Source organism: Barbus barbus, assembly GCF_936440315.1.
Source record: "Barbus barbus genome assembly, chromosome: 2".
NCBI classification, from domain to species: Eukaryota; Metazoa; Chordata; class Actinopteri; order Cypriniformes; family Cyprinidae; genus Barbus; species Barbus barbus.
This window is the reverse complement of record NC_136730.1, coordinates 40382817-40409996: the sequence shown is the minus strand read 5'-3', so window position 1 is coordinate 40409996 and position 27180 is coordinate 40382817. Positions and strand designations below refer to the sequence as shown.

Genomic DNA, 27180 nt, shown 5'->3' with positions numbered 1-27180 from the left:
TACAGTAAATGTATAACTTAAACTGTGTAAATTAATGTTAAGAATATAGGCTGCAGTTGTTGCAACCGAAAACATGGACATGTTCAATTTTGTTGCAATTTGGGATTACAACTAAATTTATTGTGTTTAATCAAAGTTTGGAATTTATTGTGGTAATTAATTTACTTTGTTCAAAACTATTTTAATGCCATCCCTGAGCAGTGTTGTTTCATTCCTGTTTTTACCTTAATGAACTGAAGATGAGTGAATGTTTCAGTGACTCGGTCGTGATATACATGTGTCGCCACCTACTGGAGTAATGATGTAATTTGCAGAAAGAGTCGCTGAAAAATCCTCCCCAATAAAGCACAGACTGTAAAGCAAGGCCTGTTAACACCATCATATCAAGTATTCACTGAGAAAATTCGTTCTGGTCTTTGCAGATGATTTTTATGGAAACCCATTTCCGCCACTGAATAAAAAATAAGGTTATTACGACTTTGTATCTCTCTGAGATTTAACTTTCAATCGCGAGTTATAAAGTCACAATTGCGAGATAAATACTTGCAATTCTGACTTTATTTCTCAGAATTGCGAGTTTATATCTTTGAATTATGACTTTTTAACTCGCAGTTGTGAGTTTGTATCACGCAACTCTAACAACTGTAACACGTTCAAGTTCGAATTGTGAGATAAAAAGTCGCAATTACCTTTTTCATTTTTTATTCAGTGGCGGAAACAGGCTTCCATAGATTTCTCTGTTTAGATCAGTATAAAAATGGCTTTTGCAGGCATTTATTCAAATGAAAATGTTTATTGTTTTGCACAGCGCAGGCCTTGTCTGTAATACACAAACATGGACAAGACGACTGATATATAGCCTACAGTTAAATGTGCCGCAGTAATATCAGCACTTTAAGGCCTGCTGTACATAAATTATGCAAATTTAATGAAATTTCTTTTATATTATACTATTACAAGTTATTAAAAGAGCCAATCAAACAAAAGATATTGGGGCTTTAGTGTTCACAGACACCGAGCCTGAATTCTAGCATGATGCTTCAGTTTTTAAAGCGATAGTTCACCCAAAAAAGAAAATTCTGTCATCATTAGCCATTGGAAGCTGTCATCGGTAGTCACTAGACTTCCACAGATTATTTTTTCCATGGACGTCAGTGGCTACTGTCAACAGTTTGCCAACATTCTTCAAAATATCTTCTTTTGTGTTCAACAACTGAGAGAAATTCATACAGGTTCATACATGGAATGTTCATTTTTGGGTGAACTATTCCTTTAATGGTGAAGAAGCATGGTAAGATGTAAGTAGCTAAACTAATATAAGCTCTAATATTTGACAACTGTTTTACAATATATAGTGATGCAAATTACTGTACTTTTTTGTCAAATTATGCCATTTTGAAATGAAAATAGTTTGAATCATTTACCTGATCCATGTAACTCATAACTGAATGAGATGAGACAAGAAACATTTAGCCATTTTGCATTGTCGACATATTAGGCAAATTAATGAGAGTGAATCTGTGCATATTTCAAATTAAAAATATTTACAAAAATTTGTATTCTTGTGTTTTTATTGTTCTTCTTTTATTTTCTGTATTACGATAAATTCTTTAATTTTTACTTTAAATTCTACCTTATTACTAAAATACCTGTACAAATTAAAGAAAGTTATTATGAATAGGCTAATGTTTACATATTGATAAGGTACATCCTTTTCATTTCTAATTGATGGTGTAAACTCATGCTTTGCTACAACGCTTCTCAGTCTCCTCTGAGTAGCCTATTTGTATTAGAGCTTTAAATGCCATGAGTTTTTTGCTTTGCTTGCTCAAGTCATGTTTGTTTTTATAAAACATAACAAAAAATTCATTTTTATTTTTTTATTTTTAATGAAACAGTGGGAGTCTCTGCCGTTATAAAGCACCTCCTTACTGTTACTGGATCATTGTGCAATTGGTCCCATAGATTACAGCTCATCTCATTGGTCAATAGGCTCAGGATCAAACCACACACATACTCGCGCACCTTCGCTTTCCTTCCTACACCGCTGCAGATGGAGAGGACGCGGCGCTTCGTGTTGGAACAAGACGATAGTTGCCCTTTTCAAGTCGCTGGAATCTGTCAGATCTGAACAGAATGAAGCGCAGACTGTAGTGTTTGCGTCAGGCGCGTTATTCTCCATCGCAGTGCATCCAGAGTTGAGGACAGACGCACTTGTCCGCTGTGGCTCGGACTCTATATGGAGAGATGTCGGAATGGCTTGCACCAGGAGAACCAAAACTTTGGTGTCTACGTGTGTGATACTAAGTGGCATGACCAACATAGTGTGTCTTTTGTACGTCGGATGGGTGACTAATTACATCGCTAATGTGTACATCAAAGTGCCGATGCCTGTCCCAGCCAAAAAGTTGGACGGCGACAGGAAAGGAGAAACTCTGCGGATTATAGAGCGACTGGATCGGCTGGAGAATGTAGTTAATCAGCACATACAAGGTATGTTTAATAACTGTGCGTCCAAATGTACTTTGTAGAACTATGAGAAATAGAGCTACAAACCATAAATTCAGCACAAATCGTGTGCCAAAAATGTACAGCTATGCCACTTTTCAACAAAAGAGAACAAAATGGACCATAAGCGTATTTTTTTATAAATGTTGAGAGGAAGGAGTGCTTAAATAAACATTAACATTACAATGCATTAGATGGAATTTATAAAATAAATAAAATTCACCACAATAGGGAACAAATTTGCATATGCAGCCTAAATGAATCTGTTATACAGCTTGGCTAATTTTGGAACATATAATAAATCGTCTAAATAGTAAAAAGAAATAATGGAATTTTTTTTTTTTTTCTTACAGTAACTTGGTTAACAGGGTTACATTTTGAGGTTGATGCAGTCAACAGTGAAAAAATAAATAAATACAACTAACAATAAAATAAAATAAAAACTGGTCCAATAATAGGCTACAAGAGACAGAGACAGGCCAAAGAGCTCATAGACTAAAAAATATTTTCACACCAATAAACATTATATGCTATCGTATACCCCTTTCGTGAATTATTATCCTATGAGAAAATGACAGCTGAGAAACAGAAATTCAGCAAAAAATGATATTATGAAACTAATGATATTTTATTGCTGATGCAGAGGCACAAATTGTTGCATTTATATACAAAAAAACAAAAACCTGCAGCTAAATTACCACCTTCACAATGACTTACCATGGAAACCACATTTACTTGCCAAATGTATTGCAATTATTGCACTAAATAAAAAATAAAAAAGACAAAATGTATATGGCATATACTTAAACCAGTGTAAGAAGCTTTGAGAAGCATTGTCATTTTATAGTATGCCATTTTACATACTATACAGTAGTGGGCTATACTATGTTTTGTTGTTGTGACGGTAACTATAGTAACTTTTTGGTAGACACCTTGGTTACCATGGTAAATTTTTGTCTGCACTGTGAACAGACGTGGCTTGGGGTGAGGGAAATAGCAGTCCATTGTGGAGAGTATCTTCCACTCAAGTTCTAAACAGAAAACATCTGTAGAATTGCATCATCATGACATGAATACCAATTGTACATTTGTCCTGTCCTGTTTGAATCAGGTTGACTGCACCTTTCCTTATTGTGTGACCTCCAATTTACGATCTGGCAGATTCACAAAGACCATTGATGATTGCGAACTCCTCTTCTTCTCTCTTTGGAGACTCTTGTTTAATGAACTTGGTACTGGCTGAACATTAATTGTGAAAAGTGGCTGATTGCTTCTATCTGTACAGGTAGTTTAGATCTTTCAGCACTACTTAGCACACATTTCTGGTTTTTCCATCATCTTTTATGCATTTGTTTATTTAAAAATGAAAAGTTCTTAATCTATGAAAGAGCTTTTAATCGCTTTAATCCATTGCACAAAAGATTCCTTATAGTGGAAAAGGGTTCTTTAGATTGTTTAAATATTCTTTGCACTAAGAAAAAAAATATGTTTTTTTGTTTTTTAGAACTTTTCACAGAAAGGTTTTTTGGGGAACCTAAAATGCTGCATCACTGTCAAATTCCCCTTTTGGAAACTTTATTTTTAAGATTGTATGATTTCATGCATTTCAGTTACATAAAAATTTGGTTGACTGTGAATATATTGAGTGATCTTTATAATATTTATTCAAAAAGTGCATGGTGGATTCTACATCTTACAATTAGTACAGCCAAACCCACCTTCCCCGAAATGCATCTGCCAAACAGTATGCAACAATAAAGCATTTGTAGTTTCTCACTGTTGCGCAAGCTTTATTCCAGGTTCGTTTTCAGCTTCTTCAGAAAGCACTAATTTGTTGCAGAACTGAAAACACAAGCAATTTGCTGTTCTCTTTCTGGTTTATTAGTCTACAACAGCATGCACAGCATGATTTACCTGCTTCGCTGAATATCATAGAATACAAATTTTGCATTGCTCAAGAAAGTATTTAATGTAATTGTATTAATGGCCTCCTTTTGTGCTTTGTTATAAAAGGCACACTTCATTGTTAGCGAGTTGATTTTGTCATAGATACTAACTGGATGTATGTTGATATGGGTAGCAGACAGCCAGTGTAGCGCTCAAACCGAATCAAGGGCGCAAACAAACCTCACTGAGCTGAGAGTCGGCTACAGATGATTACTTGAGCAAACATTCCCGAGCTGCAGCCGCAGACACGTTGTGCTGTTTGGCAACAGCTGTGGGCTTCAGGAATGGACTTGGAGAGTGCGTTAGGAAGCATTTTTTAGTTACAATACATATATTTTTTTATTGCATTGAAGGGATTGTTAAGGTTTATCTGAGATACTGTGATCTTTGTAGGTTGACAATGATTTTTAATGAAATATTGTGGGTTCAGTACAATTTAATCTCAACTGACAGCATTTGGAGTGTTGATTATCTCAAAAATAATTAGGATCTCTGCTTAAAAAGTAATAATGACAACGGAACGCCTAAAACCCAAAATGACTTTAAAAATGGCAAGAACAACTTATATTTTAACAGAAGAATTCATGTAAGTGCTTTTAGTAAATAGTAAGCTTTACATTTCTGCTTTTAAATCATTTGGCCCCTTGACGTACATTGTAAGTGCCTCGATGTGACTTTAAAATCCAAAACGAAGGAATCTTTTTTTTTTTTGTGAGATTTAACATTGTGCCCCAGTTATTTTGATTGAGCTTAACCTTTATTGAATGAAGAATATAGGAATAGTTCACCCAAAAATGAAAAATTGCTGAAAATGTATGCTACTTCAGATGTAAATGAGGAAAGGTTCAGCATTATGAATCCTGCTCACCAATGGATGCTCTGCAGTGAATGGGTGCCGTCAGAATGAAAGTCCAAACAGCTGATAAAAACATCACACTAATCCACAAGTAATCTACACCACTCCAGTCCATCAATTAATGTGTTGTGAAGTAAATAGCTGCATTTTTGTAAGATACAAATCTATAGGCATTTTAACTTTAAAGCATTACTTCTGGCCAAAATACCAGTCCATAATCTATAGCCTAATAATGCTTCCCCAGTGGAAAAAGTCCCATCCCTGTTGTCTACAGACATATTTGTTTAGAAGTGTTTTGAACTGCTTTCGCTTATAAACAGTGCTTGATCTGAGAATATTTCTCTCCTGATTCAGACTGACTCAGTCTTTTTCAATGGAGAAAGCAATATTATGGACAGAAGACTTGTATTTTAGCCAAAAGCAATCATTTCAAATGAAAAATGGATGTTTTTTTTTTACAAACTTTTTTTGAAGTGAAAAAGATTTTCACAAGGCACTAATTGATAGACAGAAGTGGTATGGATTACTTGTGGATTATTGTGATGTTTTTATCAGCTGTTTGGACTCTCATTCTGACGGCACCCATTCACTGCAGAGGATCCATTGGTGAGCAAGTGATTCAATGTTAAATTTCTCCAAACCTGTTCTGATGAATATGTATCTTGACTGACCTGAGGGTGAATACATTTTCAGCAATGTTTTTATTTTTTATTTTTTGGGTAAACTGTTCCTTTAAGTACATTCATTTTCCAAAGGCAGGATGACTGTAGTACACGTTTAAGCGGTACATCTGTATCTTATGATACAGTACTGACCACAAGGTTGTTCTAAACTTCATCATGGCAGACTTTACACTGCCTCTCTCTCTGTAGCATACAAGTGTTTTCCAGAATGAATGATTTATGTGGACGAGGTACATGCCAGCTGTGGCTCTACCACCTGGTACAAACAGCCTGGAGGATGGCCTGCCTGATCTCCCTGTCATCCTCAACTTGATGAAAATGCAGCATGCTTCAGCACAGCAGCTCTTTAGCGCTGTAGTGGATTTTCTGCTGAAAGCCAAAGAGAAAGAATAACAGAATCACTTAGTTCCTCTTTCAATTGTGTAGTTATATTGTGTAGAGGGGCGAAGTGAAGCGAACAGATTCTCAGCTCGTAACATTCTGTTTATCTGCTCTCATACCATTTGCATTTAGCTTTTATGCAAAGCACTGCACCGTGTGCAAAAACAAATCAAGAAATAGCATTTCATGGGAGCTCAAGGATAAAATTCTGCTGCAGATGAAGCAGGAATAGAAACTTCTGTTGTGGAATAGGAGTTGAAATTTTTAAGATCCCGTTATTGATTATGACAAACACTGTTTTCTTTGAAGTAGAACTGAAAAGGATTTGCTTTTCAACTTTAACGCTGAAGTCAATCTGAAATTCCACAATGTGACATGTTTTGTGAACATCAGTGAGGATGAGCAAGACATGGATTTTATAGATTGGGAATTGATTTTATTGTGTATCTCTAAATCACAGGTGGTTGTTATGTAGTAAATAATAATGATAATACTAACAATAAACAATAATTAATCCTTAATTAATAAAGTAATATTTTGGACTTAACTACAGTAAATTCATGTGCTACCACATTAATTATTTGTGTGTGTGTGTGGCGGGGGGGGGGGGGGGGGGGGGGGGGGTCTCTTGACAAAATGTCATAGATGAAACATTTCCAGCTTTTATTTGATATTTTTAGAATTTATGTCAGCGTATTTTATTAGGAATAATAACAACACCAACACCAAGAAAAATTACTATCATATTTATACATGGCAATTATGCTTGATGAATTGTCACCATTGTTTATTCATTGTTTCATATTTCCGGTTCACCTACACTGAATTCAAGTGCATGAACACAATGGAGAGAATGTGTCTAGATAGTCTAGAAATTATTTATGATATTACCACGTCTCTTTAAAAAATGCTTACATCAATTAGCAGTAGTAATGGAATATAATATATAGGCAGATTTGTTTAGTTATCAGAAACACCTTTTTAAAATAACATATTTTTTTAACCTTTAAAGATCCGAGATGAAAAAACTGAACAAACTGAAACTCTTACAGTTTGCTCATTAAAAAAATGCCTTGTTGCAACAAACACAAGTGCCAGCAGAAAAGCTGCAGGTCTCCTTGGAACTTATTTGAGAAGTTGAGATGTGACGGAAATGACAAGCAGCCTAGTGACATTTTTTTGTCTGCATTTATTCAAATTTGACATATGAATATTTATGCAGCCAATATTATTATTCAGGTTAATGTAAAAGTGTGTTATAGAAATCTACAGATGCTTGGAAATTTACATTTTTCTCTGATGCTTATTAGGTGTATTTTAAAGAATGGCCTATTTATGAACATTACCTAACTGCTGTGTAGGAATGTATGTTATGGAATGGTTTGATGGCAGCGTGATCTGAAAAGAGTCAAACGGATGACACAGTCTCCGAGGACTGCGTTTGCTTCTTTGAGAAGCTGTGATTTCTCATTTCCTCTCATCCTCCGCTCCCTATGAGTCTCCTCTAATAAGCAGCGGGTTGGGGTTAATTACCTCAACAGAAAGGCATGGAAACGCAGCCGAGATGTTGTACTTGGCACCCCTCGGAATACACTCAAACTTTTTTAAGTTGCCCTCAACTGCCCTTTTGACTGACAGATGGCTGTGTGAGTGAGGAGCCTTGGCAGGGCTGATTTATGGCCGTGCTGGAGGGTTTATCCTGTGATAATCACAATGAGCTCTGTTAAACAAAGACACGGCAAAGCCTCTGATCCAGAAAGACAGGCTATTAATCAGCACAGCTCACATGCCACACGTAGGTGCTTGAATTTATAGTGCTTTAACTCGCTTGGCATTTGAAAAAAACATGTAAATTAAGTAGTAACTGGGTTTTATACTGTGGTCTCTCAGTGTGTCTTGTATAAATCAATGTCCTGTAACTTAGCATGATGAAGCAACACAGTCTTATTCAATCTAATAAGGTGTCGCTGTCCCACCTGGATGCCCTGATCTGGGAGACCCCTGGTCACTTTACAGTGTTTGTTTGGTGGACTCAGCAGGCATTTGTGCTCTATCTCACACTATTTGAAAACATCCATTTGGCCCTACATGGTTCCCCCCTTGGACATGGTGCCATTGGACACATGTCCAAATGCCCATATGGTAAATCTGGCCTTGTCAAATGAATCTGTGTCAGATGCAAAATATTCTAAATCTCAATTTCTTCTGAAATAACACCAAGTAGCATTAGATTTTTTTAATTGATGCTTATTGGTCTTAATTGTGCTGCTTATTTCCCATATTATAATATGTACATTACATTTTATCGCCATGTAATGCTGACTGAAAGTTTACAAATACAAATCTTTACAAATACAAATAATTTAACAACACTCTTTACTCTTTAGTAAATCATCACATTGTAATCGGCCAGAAATTATATGAGTGCATTACTAATTAATAAAACCTTAAGGCAAAGCAATTGTTTTTTTCATGCACTGGTCAATTTAGAGATTTTAGGCTATTTTGCTTTCATAACTTGATTCATTTTCAGACTATTGGAAAGAAAAAAGTTACATACATATTTTTAAAGGCTTTTTTCTCAAAATTTGATTTTTGAATCAGAAATGTCAACTTCAGTAGCATTTATACATGCACCATACTTTACACTTTACAAAAGGGTTTGAAATTATATAATTATCTTGCTACTGTATGTATTTTATATTTTAGTCCTAAAAACATGGAACAATGCATTTTTTTTTCTGGCTGATGATAGTATTTTCTGATTATGAAATTATAAAAAGAAATACAAAATCCCCTCTGTAAAAACCTATAACTTTAATATGTCAGGATTTTGAACTTGGCTTTGAACTTGTTTTAATTTCTGTTCTCTGATTTATGCAAATTACTGCATATTTAATTAGATAGTGCCTCATTTGCATATTTAAACAACATTTCAGAAAACTTGTAGCACAAAACAATTACTTTAATTTACTGTGATTAATCAGCTGGGGAAAGTATGCTGCTATATATATTAGTAAAAATTACCCTATTCAGCTGTTCTTGTTTGCCCTAATATTTACTTTTATAAACTATAAATTGACTTGTATAAATTGTAAACTTGTTAAAACACTACATTTTCAGTTTGCATTGTTTGTTTGAAAATTGTAATAAAATGTATGAATGATAAAGAAAAACAACAATAGCCACTCTTGAGTGCAATTGTGTGTTAGAGTGACACATTAAGACTCCATGAATGGAATTGCTTGCTTCATTTCCTCTGCAAGTGTTCATTGCCTTGAACTTTGCAGCAAAAATCAAACCAACCATTTTATCCAGCTGATCTTTTACCGTTTTAAAACAGGTCATTCAGGGGTATAAGCCTTAAATGGGGTTTTCCATCTGTAGTCATATCTACAGCAGTAATGCTGTTCGGTTTTGATTGTATTGTGCAAGACAAATGCTTTTAGCCTGCCTGCTCGTCTTCGTGATTGAGTTCTATAAAAACACAATACAGTATATTCCTTCTCTTCACACTCATGCACAATCAGGGCTCGTAAAATCGCTAGCCCGACGTCCTGGGGCTATTGCGTCTTCCAGTCGGGCTACCAAAATGTATCACTGCCCTGCCCAACGGGCTACCTTTAAATACAGGGTTCCCACGCAACGTTCCCTCTAATCTGAGCGTGCTCGCGATCGCGCAGAAGAAATAATGTGCCTCGCGCACGCAAAAATTACTTGGGAAGCCATTTGATTGAATGCTGCCAGTAAAAGGGAAAGAATAGCAATGCTCGGGCGAACCGCTATAGAGCTGATGTCACGACCAGAGTTAGAACCGGTTTCATAGAAAGAGAACGATGTGCACCAAGTCGCTGTAGAAACGGAATACTTCAATAGTTGCGGTGCGCTCAACACAAACGCAATGACATGGGAAATAAAACGTCCTCATGTATTAAAGAAGAGTGGCTTGATTAAGTGCTGGAAACAGCGGAGGATGGGCAAAGAAAGGTAACAAAGACATGTAAAGTCACACACAAGAGTATTGTACAAACTGTATTTCATAATGATGTTTAGACAGCTATAGAATAATTCATATGTTCACGTTTTTTTTTTATATTTAACTTACAGATCTCAGCTTAAGTTTTGCTTCAGTTTGTATTCTATTCTATTCTATTCTATTCTATTCTATTCTATTCTATTCTATTCTATTCTATCAGTTTAAATAGTTTGTTTTGATAATATATTATGTTAGGCCTATATTATAGACTCAAAAACAAGGTCAATTATTTATCAGGTTTTTGACTTTTGAGTCTCTTGCTCATCAAGGCTGTATTCATTTCAAAAATACAGACAAAAACAGTGATATAGTGAAATATTATTGTAATTTCTAATATTGGTTTCCTATTTTAATACCTATACTATAAAATAGTATTTATTTCTGTGATCAAAGCTGTATTTTCAGCATCATTCCTCCAGTCTTCAGTGCCCCATGATCCTTCAGAAATCATTCTAATATGCTGATTTATTATCAGTGTTGAAACTGTTCTGCTGCTTCATATTTATTTGGAACCTGTTACTTTTTTCTTTGATTCTTTGATTAATAAAAAGTTTAAAAGAACAGCATTTATTCAAAATAAAAAAAAATTCTAACAATAGAAGTCTTTACTATCGATTTTATCCATTTAACACATCCTTGCTGAATAAAGTTTATTTAACTTTCTATAAACCTTTAAAGTATCTTTAAAAAAGAAAGAAAAACATTTCTGACCCCAAAATTTTGAATAGTTTATATTGTAACACAAAATCTCTATTTTGACTAAACACTGTTCTTTTTAACTTTTTGTATTTTAAAAATATTACAGGTCCCAAAAAATACAGTATATATATATATATATATATATATATATATATATATATATATATATATATATATATATATATATATATAAGCAGTACAACTGTTTCCAACATTGATTAAAAATCAGCATATTAGAATGATTTCTAAAGGATCGCGTTACACTGAAAATACTGATTTGCTTCACAGGAATTAATTACATTTTAAAGTATATTAAAATAGAAAACATTTATTTTAAATTGCAATAATATTTCACAATATTATTTTGTGAAATATTATTCAGTATTTTTTATCAAATAGATACAGCCTTGATGAGCATAAGAAACCTCTTTAAAAAACTTTATTGATCCAAACATTTGAACTGCAGTGTATTGTACAGTAAAAATGTTTTCTCAGGTAACCTAAAATGTACATCATTTAGTTACATCAAGGGTCAAATCAAATATAAATAGCACATTAAAGTTAAAAGTTACACACTTTTTTGTGTGCATGCTGTACAGGTCTGGTATAAAGAATGCTTTTGCTCAGGTGCCTGAAATGTCCGCCCAATAGAGAAAAGTTTTGCTCAGCAAGAAATAAAAATAGAGTGAACATTGCTCCCACGAGTCCTTAAATTTGATACAACTAAATCGAAGAGTTTTTAAGGCCTTAGACAGTTTTAAATACGTTAAATGGTATTAGAAATAATTTTTCAAATTGCCTTAAATAGATTTTTAAGAATTCTGCAGATACCTTGTAAATAGTAAAATAAAACTCTTTCCTTGATATTCATTGATATTTGTGTATTAAAAATGTTTTTGATGCTACAGTATCTCAAAAACGTTCATGCCGAGATGATCTGAATAGGTCCGAATTAAAGCAGCACAATGCAAATACCTACTTGTTTTGTGCCATGCATGTGATTTTCTTGGAATAAACAATTTGACCTATCTACAAAAAATAGGACGGGTAAACATACCTTGATGTAAACAAAATCAAAATTTGCATTAATTATAGTGCTATAAAGCGATTGTATTTGCATGTCTGTTCAACCCAGATTTAACACAGTCGTGTGGACTAAAAAAATCCAGTTCATTAAATATTTATCCATGTGCAAAGACGGTAGGCTTGGAAAGCTTAAAGAGAGTCAAAACATGTTATCACCGAAGTCAACCTTATTTTGCAATGTCGGCTGAATCTCTAATAGAGAAAGTAACCTGCTGATATCAGGGTCCGCCACACTGCGCAAAAATGCACAAGTGCAAATTTTCTTATTTGGGAAGTTGTATCTGAACTCCCAAAGGAGCAGGAGGAACAGTTGGCACACTAGTGCAAATTGAGGTCATGTTTCACTATATAGCACAGTCACCGCCTGCCTTTGAGAGTGCTTTGAGGAAACACGTCATAACTATATATATTTTGCTTGTCATGGCACTGGGACAAACGACAAAAGTAGGTTTATCAGAATCAAGCAGGCATTTTTTTTGTTCACTTGTCCCCTTAAAAGGAAGGTCACTGCAGATCGATAAAGAGTTGTTCTGAGTGAGGACTGCACTCTAAATAATATTTATTAAATTCAAGCAGGGGATAAAATAAAAAGAAAAAAAAGAAACGAAACGAAAGAAAAAGAAAAAGAAAGTTTCAGCTATCAAGCCTTCTTCAGTGTAAAAACAAAAGGATACATAAAATAGTTAAAAAAATGACTTTATAATGTTACAAAAGATTTATATTTAAAAATATGCTGTTTTTTATTCATCATAGAATCCTAAAAAAATGTAGCAAGGTTTCCATAAAAATCAAGTTTTTAACATTCAGAATAATAAGAACTATTATTAATAAATGAGCACCGATAATTAATAACAATCAAGCAAATCAGCATATTAGAATAATTTCTGAAGCATCAAATTCATTGGAATAAATTGCATTTAAAATATATTAAAATAGAAAACAGTAATTATAATTGGAATAGTATTTCAGAATATTTAATCAAATAAATGTTGCCTTGGTGTTTTTTTATATTCTTTTAAAGCATAAAAAATGTCAACAGAATCACCTGCAGCAGGCTAGTTAATAGGTTATTTGTTTGTGATTTTTGTTGTTAATAATAATATTAATAAATGTCATATTTTTTTATATAATGCTGTTGTTGCTGTTTTATAAAATCTAGCAGCTGTGCGTAATCGTGACTTTACCAGGCTTAGGGGTGTTGTTAGGCATGACGCACAGCGCCTAAAACCACCTTAACCTAGAAAATTTCTGTTTTATTTTAGCATGTAAAGAACTGTATTAATTTCCAGTTCTGTTATATACCTTTGTATCATTTTGTTTTTAATACATTTTCGTCCTAAATTAGTCTTCTGGGATTGTCAAAACATGCAAAAGGAGATTAGCAGGGAACATGTTTTCCATGTTTTCTGTTTCTTATTTTAGCCAGAAAGAATAAGAGCAGAGGAGCGGCAGATGATGCCTGTGATTCAGACAGCCACAGACTCGCTTTCTGTCCTCGCCACTCTTGAATTTGTGATTCTAATTAGAAGCAATGGGATGTAATTAGTCATTAATTAAGACAGAGCCAAGCGGAGCGCAGTATCTCTGAGTAAGCACAGCTAAAGGAAGTCAGTCACTCTCTGAACTTAAGAGACTTAGGCTTGGAATGAGCTCACTGTCTTTTCCACGGGCTCATGCAGCGCTATTCACCGCTGTGCAGCTGGAAGGGAAGAAATGCACTTGATACAGATAGCCTTGATTATCAGCTTGTCTCATCTTTTTATTTTTAGCTAGGGATTTATAGATAATAACTGATTACCACTGATATGAATACCCCCAAATGCATTTTTTATCGCCTGTGCACTAAGCTTTATTATCAAGTTGCTAAAATAACACTGATGAATGCAGCAGAGGGAGTCATCTTTATTCTATCTATCTATCTATCTATCTATCTATCTATCTATCTATCTATCTATCTATCTATCTATCTATCTATCTATCTATCTATCTATCTATCTGTCTGTCTGTCTGTCTGTCTGTCTGTCTGTCTGTCTGTCTGTCTGTCTGTCTGTCTGTCTGTCTATCTATCTATCTATCTATCTGTCTGTTTCTATCTAGCTACCTGTCTGTCTGTCTGTCTGTCTATCTGTGTCTGTCTGTCTGTCTGTCTGTCTGTCTGTCTGTCTGTCTGTCTGTCTGTCTGTCTATCTATCTATCTATCTATCTATCTATCTATCTATCTATCTATCTATCTATCTATCTATCTATCTGTCTGTCTGTCTGTCTGTCTGTCTGTCTATCTATCTGTCTGTGTCTATCTAGCTACCTGTCTGTCTATCTATCTATCTATCTATCTATCTATCTATCTATCTATCTATCTATCTATCTATCTATCTATCTATCTATCTATCTATCTATCTATCTATCTATCTATCTATCTATCTGTCTGTCTGTGTCTATCTAGCTACCTGTCTGTCTATCTGTCTATCTATCTATATCTGTCTGTCTGTCTATCTAGCTACCTGTCTGTCTGTCTGTCTGTCTGTCTATCTAGCTACCTGTCTGTCTATCTAGCTACCTGTCTGTCTGTCTGTCTGTCTATCTATCTATATCTGTCTGTCTGTCTATCTAGCTACCTGTCTGTCTGTCTGTCTGTCTGTCTGTCTGTCTGTCTGTCTGTCTGTCTGTCTATCTATCTATCTATCTATCTATCTATCTATCTATCTATCTATCTATCTATCTATCTATCTATCTATCTATCTATCTATCTATCTATCTATCTATCTATCTAGTATGTCTGTTTGTTCTACCAGTGCTCTATCAATCTATTTATTGTTCTATCATTCTATCTGCCTATATGTCTTTATCATTCTGTTTTCATTCTATTTATCTCTCATTCTGTTTGTGTTTTAAAGACTCCCTGTATTGAAAATCAAGTTTTAACCTGCAGGGCATTGATTTTCATTTCTGGTCAAAGGTTTCTATTTACAACATATGTTTGCCGTGCTGAGTAATGTAGCCAATCACAGACATATCTTTTGATTTCATGAACACAATGGCCAATCAAATGAGTTTAAGTTATATATCGCCAGAGTTTTGTTCAGTGCTGAGTTCGGGAACACTTTAGTACAAGGAACAATTCTCACTATTAACTAGTTGCTTATTAGCATGCCTGTTATTAACATATTACCTGTTTATTAAAGCACATATTCTGCATGACCATATTTTACATGCCTAATCCTACCCAATACCTAAACTTAACAATTATCTTACTAACTATTAATAAGTAGCAAATTAGTAGTTTAATGGTTTGTTAATAGCGAGAACTGGACCTTAAAATAAAGTGTGACCCTGAGTTCTGCACACTCGCGAATCCTCTCATTATAATAAACAAGGGGCAGACGCGATTTAAGTAAGGGAATAATTGTGCAGTGTAGATCTTCATTGATTATAGCGGAATGAGATCACGATGAACCTAGATGAGTGAAAGCTTTTCAGTGATTATAAGGGGAGCGTGCTTTGTACGCTTTCTAGGCTATAATCCATTCAGAATTTGAATACATTCACTCATGGATTCATTCTTGCAACTGCAATGAATAACATTAATCCAAGATTGTCACTGCCATTGTGTAGCATTTACTACAACATTTACTTCTGCTATAACTGAGTGACAGTGGAGGAGGTTTGAGCTGGTGTGATTGAGTAGAGGTGGGGACTAATTTGCATATTCATAGATCTGCAAATAATGAATGAGGTAAGGGTGTAGAGTTACATTTAGGCCATTTTAAGGCATAAAGACATTAATTTCATGGGAACAAGATTAAATATATCATTTGATTATGAAAGATGAGTTTCAAGGGATACAATTATTGACTAGGTGGACAGTAAATAGGTTTTTCAGGGTCACCATACTTATATTGATATTCACACCAATTGGTTTCCTTGTTCACAGGGCTGTTTTTAAGGAATAGCCATCATTTACTCAGCCACATGACATTCCATTTGTAAGACTTTCTTTCTTATGTTTCAAACATGAGGAGAAATTTTAAGGAATGTACTGGTCACTCTTTTCCATTTAATGAAATTAAATGGGGGATCCAGGCTGCCAAGCCCCCAAATGACAACAAATGCATTTGTATTTTGTATGTATTGTAACTGCTAGGCTATTTACAGGAATTCTTGCACTATCCCTTTCAAGCAGTCTTTTATTTATAGATTTTGTGCTTTAACATTTACAATGTATCAGACATATTCCTCAGAGGCAAGTCACTTTATGGCTGTTTGATTACTTGTTCCTTTAAATGAAAGTGAAGAGCAGTGCTGTCTTGTGACTCAACAGGAAAAATTATGAAAGCTGTAAATAGGCGTGATGATCACCCACAGGTTTACACTGTTTGATGACAACTGAACTGCTTGTTTTGAAATTACGGTGAAGGCGTTGAACATCCTGGAGCTTGAAATGTTCTCAAGTAGTCATTTCCAGAAGCCCACAGTACAGGGTTCTATGTCATTTTCTGTCCCGTTTGATTTAGTTCATGAAACAATAGAAGAATACTTTTTGTATTCTTTTTGTACAATTGTCTCTCATGTAACCTCAATTTGCTCTCATTCAGAATCTGGTGAATGATGTTTGTGGATGATAACAGTTCCTCTGTGAGTAAAGACTAGACAAACATCTGTACCTCTTAATGCGTTCTAAATCTTGAAGTTTTCAGCCAAGCATCTAAAATACAACATAATCACTTGAGATGTCTTATCAGGTTTTCCACAAGGTGTATTCACCAAACAGAATGATGCCAATCTCTCTGAGCATCTCTGTTTTGAGTCTAAGTGGGAATTGCTTCATAGAACGTCTTCCAACCTCATCACAGCTGTTTGTGATTAGATATCTAGGATGCTGTTGGCGCTTCAGGGATAAATGTGCTTTACTGATTTTGGCTTGAGCAGCATTTGTGCGTTTTAAATAAAAACTCAAAGCCTTTCTGTCTAGTACTGATACATGACTGCAAAAAAAACAAAAAAAGAAATCAAGTAAATAATACTGAAAATAACAAAATTATAACTTGATTCTTGGAGTTTTTAATCACTATACCATGTGAAGTTGTGTTGGATTAAAGTATATATATATTTTAAATACGCCTACTCTATATAAAAAAGGTTTTTTTTTGGTTCAGTTTCATGTGCTCTCTTTAACAGCAGGCATAGAAATGAAGCAGATGAACATAAGATGAAGCATGTAATACATAAAGCCAAAAAAAAAAAGAACTATTGGAATAGAACTTTTAATTAAATAAATCTTTTTACTAGTAAACTACATGTAGTTTTTACATTAATGGCAGATTTTAAAATACTGCACTTATGAGTTCTACAGATGCTTTATTCATCCACTTTAGTCTTTTTTTCCCTGGTTTTGAAGTGATTTTCATACGAGAACATTCTGTTATTCAGCATTGCAGAGCATCTGTCCATCCTGTCCATCCTGGACACACTGAGAGTTGAGACGGATGATGGCTTTGCAAGGAATGTTATCAAAAAGGCAATTATTTAATACCTTTATAAGTGTCAAATTATTTGGAGAGGAGCTGATAAACAGCCTTTTGAAGCCACAACGTTTCACTTTAGTTGCATCAGTTCCACTTGGATTGCAAGCGTGTTTGCATAATCACATTTATAAGTGTGAAATATTGCACGATTGTTACAGAGTCTTTCTGAAACTATTTGCTGAGAGCAGTTGAAAATACAACTCATGCCTCTCAGATTTGAATTTGAACAGATTTGTGTTGTATGATCTATTTTGTATTGGGAATGTGCTTGAAATATAGATTTACTGTTAACTGTATCCACATAGTGAGCGGTCAGTTTACATTTTCCATTGCTGATGCTTTCTAGTATTTATACGAAAATTTAGCTGCCAATCTGTGACTAGCAACCTTACTTAGTACTGCCGAAGTCTGTTAGCCCATCATAGCCATAGGCAGAGACCAGAGCTTCAGATTTGTCTCTAAACATAGCAGCATCTCTAGTGGCAGGAATCCAAGTGACCCGTCAATTCCTCTAAGCCTCCTTGACTGACACAGGTCAGATATGTGTTGAATAGGGGTTGAGATTTAAACAAGCTCTTTTCTATAATGCCCTGAGAAAGCTGAGGGCAGTGAATGGCACAGCAGCACATTTTCCAGAAAATACAATTCTGATCATGGCTCTGTTCCAAACCTTAGTAAGATGCCTACCTAGGTTACATTCATAACCATGTTCTGGACACGAAGGCTATTTCAAACAGTAGGCAGGAAAACTACCATGGTACGATGCATCATTGGAGAAACTAACCAACTAGTCACAACAGTTTTCTAAAACTTAGTAACATTGTCGCACCTCCATCATTTGAACCACATTGGTTAATATACACGGTTATAGGACTGCCATTAATTATGTCATACTCAGGTGGTGGAGTAATAACTTCTGGTAATTAATCCATTCAATACTTCATGTATGCTGCACTAGATGCATACTCTACTTTTTTCCTTCTGTCTTTTTGCTTTATTGATGCTTGATTCATTGCAGGTTTCCTTTTACATCATACAGCAGCATTGTGCATATACACTCACCGGCCACTTTATTAGGTACACCTGTTCAAATGCTTGGTAACACAAATTGCTAATCAGCCAATCACATGGCAGCAACTCAATGCATTTAGGCATCTAGATGTGGTGAAGACGACGAGATGAAGTTCAAACCGAGCATCAGAATGGGGAAGAAAGGGGATTTAAGTGACTTTGAACGTGGAATGGTTGTTAGTGCCAGACGGTGTATCCAATTCTGGGATTGGAATCGATTTTCGATTCCCAACCCTATCCACATGCATACTAACAGCTAACAAGAAGCCATGCTTCTAACCAAAGGTTGAGAGTAGTTCCAACCACGTAATTTTGTAATTTTGCTGTTTGCCAGTGTAAGTTTAAACTGTGGTTTTGGGAAACACTAAATCGTTGAGCAACGGAATTGGGACCATAGTTGGTTAATGGTGCTTTTGAGAAACACCAGACCAGCTGAAAAGTGCCTAAAATCAGGCTGGCCAGGGGTGCATTTCCAAAAAGCATGGTTAGCCAACTATGGTAGCAAGTTTCATCATTACCAACATAGTTCAGCAATTTTTATTTTTTTTCTCAAAACCATAGTTCTAATTAACATTGGCAAAGAGCTTCGCAAACTTCACAAAAATATCAAAAACTACTGCTTTGAATAATAGTTTCTTGTATGACATGTAGACCAAAGACTATAGAATACCTAAGACATGTCACTCGTATAGTTTTGAATGAGGAAAACTGCAATATTCAATATGGCCGCTCTATTGAACGAAGCCCCTCCTTCTGAGCAAGAGAGCCAATCGCTAATCAGTAAAGTAAGCGCGTCACTGCAGCTGTCGTTAGAAGTCCCGGTTGCTGTAGAAGCAGTTAGCATTCTAAGACATGCGCTAGGACTGTGCATGTGCACTGGCGGGTTTAGCCTGAGAAATAAGCTTTTTATAATGCTATTTAAGCAACATAAACAACATTTATGGTACAGTTGTTGTCAGATTTCATTGGGGATTTCAAATATGGAATTTAATCATAAGCTTGGCGACCAGTTTTGGAGAATTTGATGTTTCCCCATTCAAAGAGATAGGAGCTGCACTTGCATGCCCGAGAGGCGTTTCAAAGATGGCCACCAAGTGACATGACTTGCCTTAAAGGGACTTTGTGTAGACTTACCTCTTACTCTTGGGCACAATAAGCAAGCAAACATGGAGTATACTCTATATCTTTCACTGTATTTAAATATATGCACTTCAGTCTATATATTTTAGTGTGTTAACAATCAGTGCTATGGCTGTGCAATTAATCAAATTTGATTATCATGCGCATCTAGTCAGTAAAGCCGGTTTCATGATTAGTAGTAAATCGCTATCATCTGCTTTCATTTACTACGCAGAGCCGTAGTTCACTGACAAGCTAGGCAATATTACGTACATAATCGAAGGCACTTCGTCTGATCAGCATTTAAATTGCTTTTAAGTATTTTTGTGACAATTGTATTGTTAGAAATTTGAAGTGAAACCCAATATTTACATTTAAAAGTATAATCTGGCATTTTCTCTCAAAAGCAATTCTGTCATCACCAGTGCGCAATGAATCTTGGGATTGTCTAGTTTGGGAATGATCCATCTACTGTATCCTTTATGGCCAGATATTTGATATATATTTGAGGCCGCATTTAAAGGAGCCTTCGAAACGTGAAAGCCACTGTGGCACTGCGGGCTTTGAATGCAGCCATCAAAGGATGCTGCCACTGAATTGGGACACAGCTCTTGTGTGTATTTTGCTTGTATTGCATTGTTAGCATAGCAACATTTGCTAACAGCAAACTAGCTGGCAGTGTTGATTTTCTAATGAATATCATGTGAGTGTGTTGTGGAGAGCATTTCAGATCACTGTCTAATTGGGTTTTATTTTGTCTGACCACTGCTATGGTAAGCAGCTGCCTATGTAGACAGTAGATAGCGGGGCTGCTCATTTTTCAACAGTTTTGGAACACAGCCCAAATGTACAACATCTTGTAGGCAAATCTATACACCCACATCACAGTTGTTAACTTTTCTTACAATGTTTTCCCTCTGTTTTCTTTCTTCTTTCTCTTTACTTTGCTTTTGCATAGCCGGTAGCTCTACTTTACGCTCTGAATCGTGTTTGACTCAAAAAGGTCACTGCAGTAGAAGGCAGGCAGCAGCAGGTCCATGTGGACTCAACGCCTCTCTGCCCTTAGAATGCAAATCTAAACATACAAATAAACGTCATTTCATGTTTTCTGTTGCTCTGACTGGAGTTCATTAGGTATTCACCCAAAAGATGCTTAAATGCTGTTTGTTTTTGCACCTCCGCACCTCCGCTGAAACACTGAGGCCTCTAAAATAAACAGTTTTAGCATTGGGGATACTATCAGTGCTTGTGTTGCTGTTCAGAAAATTGGCCTCATTTTTCGTGCTGGCAAATCTGAAGAAACAGCTGACATATTCTTACAGAGAGGGGTGACATTTGTGATCTATCTTTCATGCTTAATTACGTCTGAACTCAGATGCCACCACCTCAATTCTTCAACAAAGCCATGAATCACCAACGTACCTCACACAAAACTCCGCCTCGTAGCTGTAGCACTTGTTTGTCATTTATTTCCTGGGGTTTCATGAATATAACTGCAATTACGGAACAACTACGACATAAAACAACTAGCATCGGATCTGACATGCTTAATGTGATCTACCCAAGTATGACATGTTTCTGGAAAAACATCTTTGTTGGTTCTGGATGTCCTATCATCCAGGCTTTGGATACAGCTTTAGGATTAGTGGTTGACTGAAAACAGTTTTTAATTGCAAATGGTACAAAATTACCAATATATTGGTTTTTATGTGTGGCCCTACCCTAGATGATCACATAACAATCATTTCTTTTTGAAAAATTATGTTAATGGGAGTACAAATATTACATCAGGCTGTTGAGAAACGTTCATCTCTCCGTCATCATTGTATTGTATAACATTATAAGTTTTGGTTACGACTGAAGAAATTGTGCATTACCAAATACATATAAATTCATGAATAGCAGCTAATTAAATATAGAACACTGGGCTTTAATTTAAAGTTGTTCCTTTGTGTGCTTTTAGAGAGTTCACATGGCCCAGATCAGCTGCTGTCAATCTCACAGTTTGACCATCACAAAATATTTTAGAGGTACACAGGTTTTCTTCAGGCTGAGACAGTGTGTTCTTCAGAGGAAGATCTCACTGGATGGGCACAAGTTTGTGGAATTAAATATTTGATATTTAAGGTTTTCTGGTGTTTCTAACGATTGAACAATACAGTTTAAGCCATAGGAAACAAATGAGGAGACAGGGAAAGAAAAAAAAGTTCAGTATCATGAGCTTATACATGTCTGCGTTGCTGTTTTTTACTTTTCTTTTCATGTTGGAGACATATCTTCACCTCCAGATGGTTTTCTGTGCCATCAAAGCTCTGACTTGCGAAACTTTAATGTGCTAAATTTGAAAATATAGGTTGATAATTTAAAAATTCCAAATATTGGCTAATTTATCAGCCTCACCAATATATCAGTTGACCATTTTGTACACTCAGGGTTGGGCTATGATTATTCAATAGGATTGTTGTCTCAGGAATAACGAATGATGTTGATATACGAACATGTCCTACTTGTGGCTAAATCAAATTGTGCACATAGCAGATCTCATAGCAGAGCAAAAACAAGCTGGTAATAATGTTAAGGGAAGGACTTGCTTAAATGAATAGCTCTAGGACATGCGGCACATTATTTTTCAAAGTACTAAAAGGATTCTCTCAGGATTTCTTTCATAGAAACATAATGTTTTGAGTCTGTGAGGCAATAGTGTGTGAGAAAGCAGAGCATTGTAGGTTTTTTTTCCAACCTGGCTGTGCCTGGAAAGCAGTAGGATTATGGCTGTTACATGGTTTGGTGGCTCTGCATTGGTGGAGTAGCAGGACCGGATCTGGGCTGCTTTGACAACAGTGTAAATGTTTCCTGTCAATTCTGTGCTGTCCTCTAAACAAAGCCCAACAATGAAAATTACATAACAGAAAAAATACCAGTAAAACACCTTGTTATTGCTTTCCGGTCTTTAATAATAAAGTAAATTCATGCAACTGAAGGCACTGCATTTATATAATACCACTTCGTTACTACCTGGTGGGAAATTTGTAAATCATTTTAATGAAATAATTTAATTTAATATAATTAATACCTATGAATAAGTATGATACACATCAATTGTTATGACCTAAGAGTAAAATGCTTTCTAAAACAAGGAGTAAAAAAAAAAAGAGTTCCATGAACAATGTATAAATAATATTTTTGTGCTAATATTTTGAGAACATTAAAGACCAGATAACGAATTGTCTATTTATGTTACTGGAACATTACTTTGGGAGAACGTTGCCAGAATGTTAGCCAAAGCGCGGAGAATTTTCCCTGCTAGCTGGAAGAGTATACAAAAAAACTTGCTTTCTTTTCTCCTGATTCTCTTTTCAGAAGAAACAGAAAACCTCTTTATCTACTCTATTGCTAAACATAATACCAAAAAAAGAAGAAAATTTGCAAGTGTACAACTTTTTTAATCAGCAAAACATTACTGAGCATATCTTTAAATTGATTTACTCCCCGTCCATTTGGCCAATGCCATACTGATGTACTGCCAATCCACTCTCTCAATATGTCAATTGCAGTTTGTCAAATCTAGTTTTTTTTTTCTGCAGAATCTGGCGTTTTTAACCTTAGAGAATGACTCTTCTCTTTCTGTGCCAAGATTCCTTCCACCAAGAAGAGAAGACGGAATATTAGTATTATTTCTGTCAGTCTAGCATAATCTGGCATTTTCATTCATCTTTTCCACACTCGCCCTAGTGCTCTATAGTGCTGATAGACAACTTGTCTGATATGCCATCAGCACTATCAGCATTTCTGATGTACTGGAAGAAAAACTTCATGTGTTTGTGAAACTGTCAAAAAGCACTGTAAGAACGTTTTAAGGAAGTCAAAAATGCTTGACAGATTGATAGGAGGCTGTTTATCGAACACTTTGAGGGCTGAATTATGTCACGTTTGCATTTGCCATGATCTTGCACTCATAACCAACCCAAAATATCAGAACTGTCCCTTGTGAATTGCATCCAGCCCTTTCTTTTAGGGTATAGGCCCTATTTGTGGCATTAGAATTCCAACAAAGGGGTACCTTACTCACCCTCAAGCTGTTCCAAGCCTACAAGATTTTCAATGAATCTTTGAAATTAGTCTGTTTAATCTAAATCTAATAGAGATCAAATATGGTAAACGTGAACTAAACCTCATTGCAGAAGCTTAAACATGTTTTGCATGACTTGAGGAAAGGTTTAATGGTTCTTGTGTATCAAGGAAGCATGTTTGAGTATGTTTGCCATATTGTATGTGTTTTTGATCAATGTTTATTTTTGAATACAAGCCTAAATTAAATCTGCTCATCATCTGTCTGTTCAGCAGAGTTTGCTTCTTCATTGGAACAGATTTGGAGAAATGTAGCATTACATCACTTGCTCACAAATGGATCCTCTGCAGTGAATGGGTGCCGTCAAAATGAGAGGCCAAACAGCTGATAAAAACATCACAGTAATCCAAAAGTAATCCTCACCACTCCAGTCTATCAATTGCTATCCTGAAGTGAAAGGCTATGCGTTTGTAAGAAACAAATTCATCATAAAGGTGTTTTTTAACTTCAAATAATTGCTTCCGGCTAAATACGAGTCTCTGTAATATTAATTGAATGAATGAATGAATGAATGATGCATTTATATAGCACATTTATTGTGTATTGCCGTACACCCAAAGCGCTTTACAATCATGTGGGGGGGGGGGGGGGGGGGGGGGGGTCTCTCCTCAACCACCACCAGTGTGCAGCATCCACTTGGATGATGCGACGGCAGCCACAGGACAACGGCGCCAGTGCGCTCACCACACACCAGCTACAGGTGGAGAGGAGAGAGAGATAGAGCCAATCAAGTGGATGGGGATTACTAGGAGGCCATGATTGATAAGGGCCAGTGGAGGGAATTTGGCCAGGACACCGGGGTTACACCCCTACTCTTTACGAGAAGTGCCATGGGATTTTTAGTGACCACAGAGAGTCAGGACCTCGGTTTAACGTCTCATCCGAAAGACGGTGCTTTTTACAGTATAGTGTCCCCATCACTATACCGGGGTGTTAGGACCCACACAGACCACAGGGTGAGCACCCCCTGCTGGCCTCACTAACACCTCTTCCAACAGCAACCTAGTTTTCCCAAGAGGTCTCCCATCCAGGTACTGACCAGGCTCAACCCTGCTTAGCTTCAGTGGGCAACCGGTCTTGGGCTGCAGGGTGATATGGCTGTGACTTAATTCTTAAGTCTTGTGCACATATGCACAAATATGCACAGATCAAACACTCTTTACAAGCAAAAACAGTCCAAAACAGTTCTAAACAAATTGGAGTGTGATGTGAGAGGACAAAAGAGGTTGAACTGATATGGACTCAGTTTATGTTAACTTGCATTACGGATGGATTTATTTATTTATTTATTTATTTTGCAAACACACACCTTCACAAGACATTAATTGTTAGACTCGAGTTGTGTGGATTATTGTGATGATTTTATCAGCTGTTTATTAGGACTCTCATTCTCATGGCACCCATTCACTGCAAAGGATCCACTGTTGATCAAATGATGCAATGCTAAATTCCTCCAAGTCTGTTCAGATGAAGACACAAACTCATCTACGTCTTGAATGGCCTGAGGGTGAGTACATTTTTAACAAATTTTCATTTTTGGGTGACCTATTCCTTTTATCTTGAATTGATCTCACCCACTTTTTTGCTAAGATGCATGCTGCAGTTTGCTGATGCTAAATCTGTGGGCCGTGTAATGGTGGCGGTTCGGTGTGTGTGTGTGTGTGTGTGTGTGTATGGGTGGACATCTCCAGACTGCTCAAGCAAGGAAAAGCATATGAGGTTCTGCCACATCGAGCATGCTCAGTGAGGTCTGCATTAAGCTTCGGTAATGCCCATCCTTAACACCTCTTCAGGCCACCGTCACCAGTCAGTGAGTTAATGGCCTCTCAGAGTGCAGATACCGGACTCATTGAGGAAAGCAGGAGGCTTCATCTGGGAAAATGGAAGTGCTCATGGGGCCTCCCAGGGGAGCATCCAAAGCCATCCGAGCGTTTCCTTCAAGCTCAAGCTGACATTGGGAGGGTGGAAAGCTCATTTAGAGGGCTAAGATTTCCCACTCTCTTCAAGATCCATTTGGTAGATTTAGACAGCCTTTCAGGGCTCAAGCCGAGGAATTAGATTTACACGATTGCAAACTTCTTACCTTTTCAAGGTTATTTTAGAGGGCCTTTTCCTGTACTTTGGAAAAAGGAAGCTGAAAGATTAAACTTGAGTGGATTTTTCATTCTTGTGGTAAATGCGGTTAATCAGGGCAATTCACCCATATAAAATGGCTTTCCAAGTAGCATCAGTGCTCAATTCTAAGGACAAAATATAGCAAAACCCTTCAGTAGATAATGATATAAATAGCTGGTTTTGCTGCAGCCTTCTATAAGAGCAGGTTCAAAAGTAAGACACACCATCTTCTCTGCTGACCGATGGATCCTCTGCAGTAAATGGGTGCCGTCAGAATGAGAGGCCAAACAGCTGATAAAAACATCACAATAATCCACAAATAATCCACACCACTCCAGTCTGTGTAAAAGTGAAAATCTGTGTGTTTGTAAGAAACAAATCCATCATTAAGGCATTTTTAACTTCAGACTGTTGCTTCTGGCTAAATATGAGTCCTCTAACTATAATATTGCTTGTCTGAATCAGGAGAGGAATAAGCATTTTTTTGAGTTGGGAGTGGGCTAAGATTTCCCGCTTGCTTCAAGATCCATTTGGTAGATTTAGACAGCCTTTCAGGGCTCAAGCTGAGGAATTAATTTTACATGATTGCAAACTTTTTTCTATTTTGGAGGGCCCTTTATGAAGGTATTTTAACGTCAAAAAGATTTGCATGCGCAGGGTAAGATTTGTGAAAGTGTACATAAGACTGTAAGCGTAAATTAAATTTGCATGCGCAAGAGAATCTTTGTAAAGGTGTAAATCACGTTTCAAGCGCAATAAAAAATGATTTGCAGCATTTTACTGTTACTTGTAAGTGTAATTCATGTATTGTGAAACTGCAACTTCATGCTAGCGCAAAATAAATATGATCTGCATTCTTATGACTTCCATTTTTCCGCGCTTACACTTTTGGCATGTTTTTTTTCGCCAAAATACGGTCAAATGCTGCAAATCATTTTTCCTTCATAGCCCTTTGTTCCTGTACTTTGGAAAAAGGAAGCTCAGAGATTTAACTTGAGTGGATTTTTCATTCATGTGGATAATCAGTG

General features: G+C 36.1%; 1 protein-coding gene across 1 annotated transcript in view; it reads left to right on the top strand.

Annotated features, from left to right (window-relative positions):
* The first annotated feature begins 2025 nt into the window (after positions 1-2025).
* Positions 2026-27180, top strand: part of LOC306878242 (polypeptide N-acetylgalactosaminyltransferase 18-like) — a 107630-nt gene continuing 82475 nt past the window's right edge. The window contains exon 1 of the mRNA XM_079430462.1: positions 2026-2493. Within this exon, the coding sequence (XP_079286588.1) occupies positions 2256-2493 (238 nt within the window). The 5' untranslated portion in view covers positions 2026-2255. The remainder of the gene's footprint in view (positions 2494-27180) is intronic.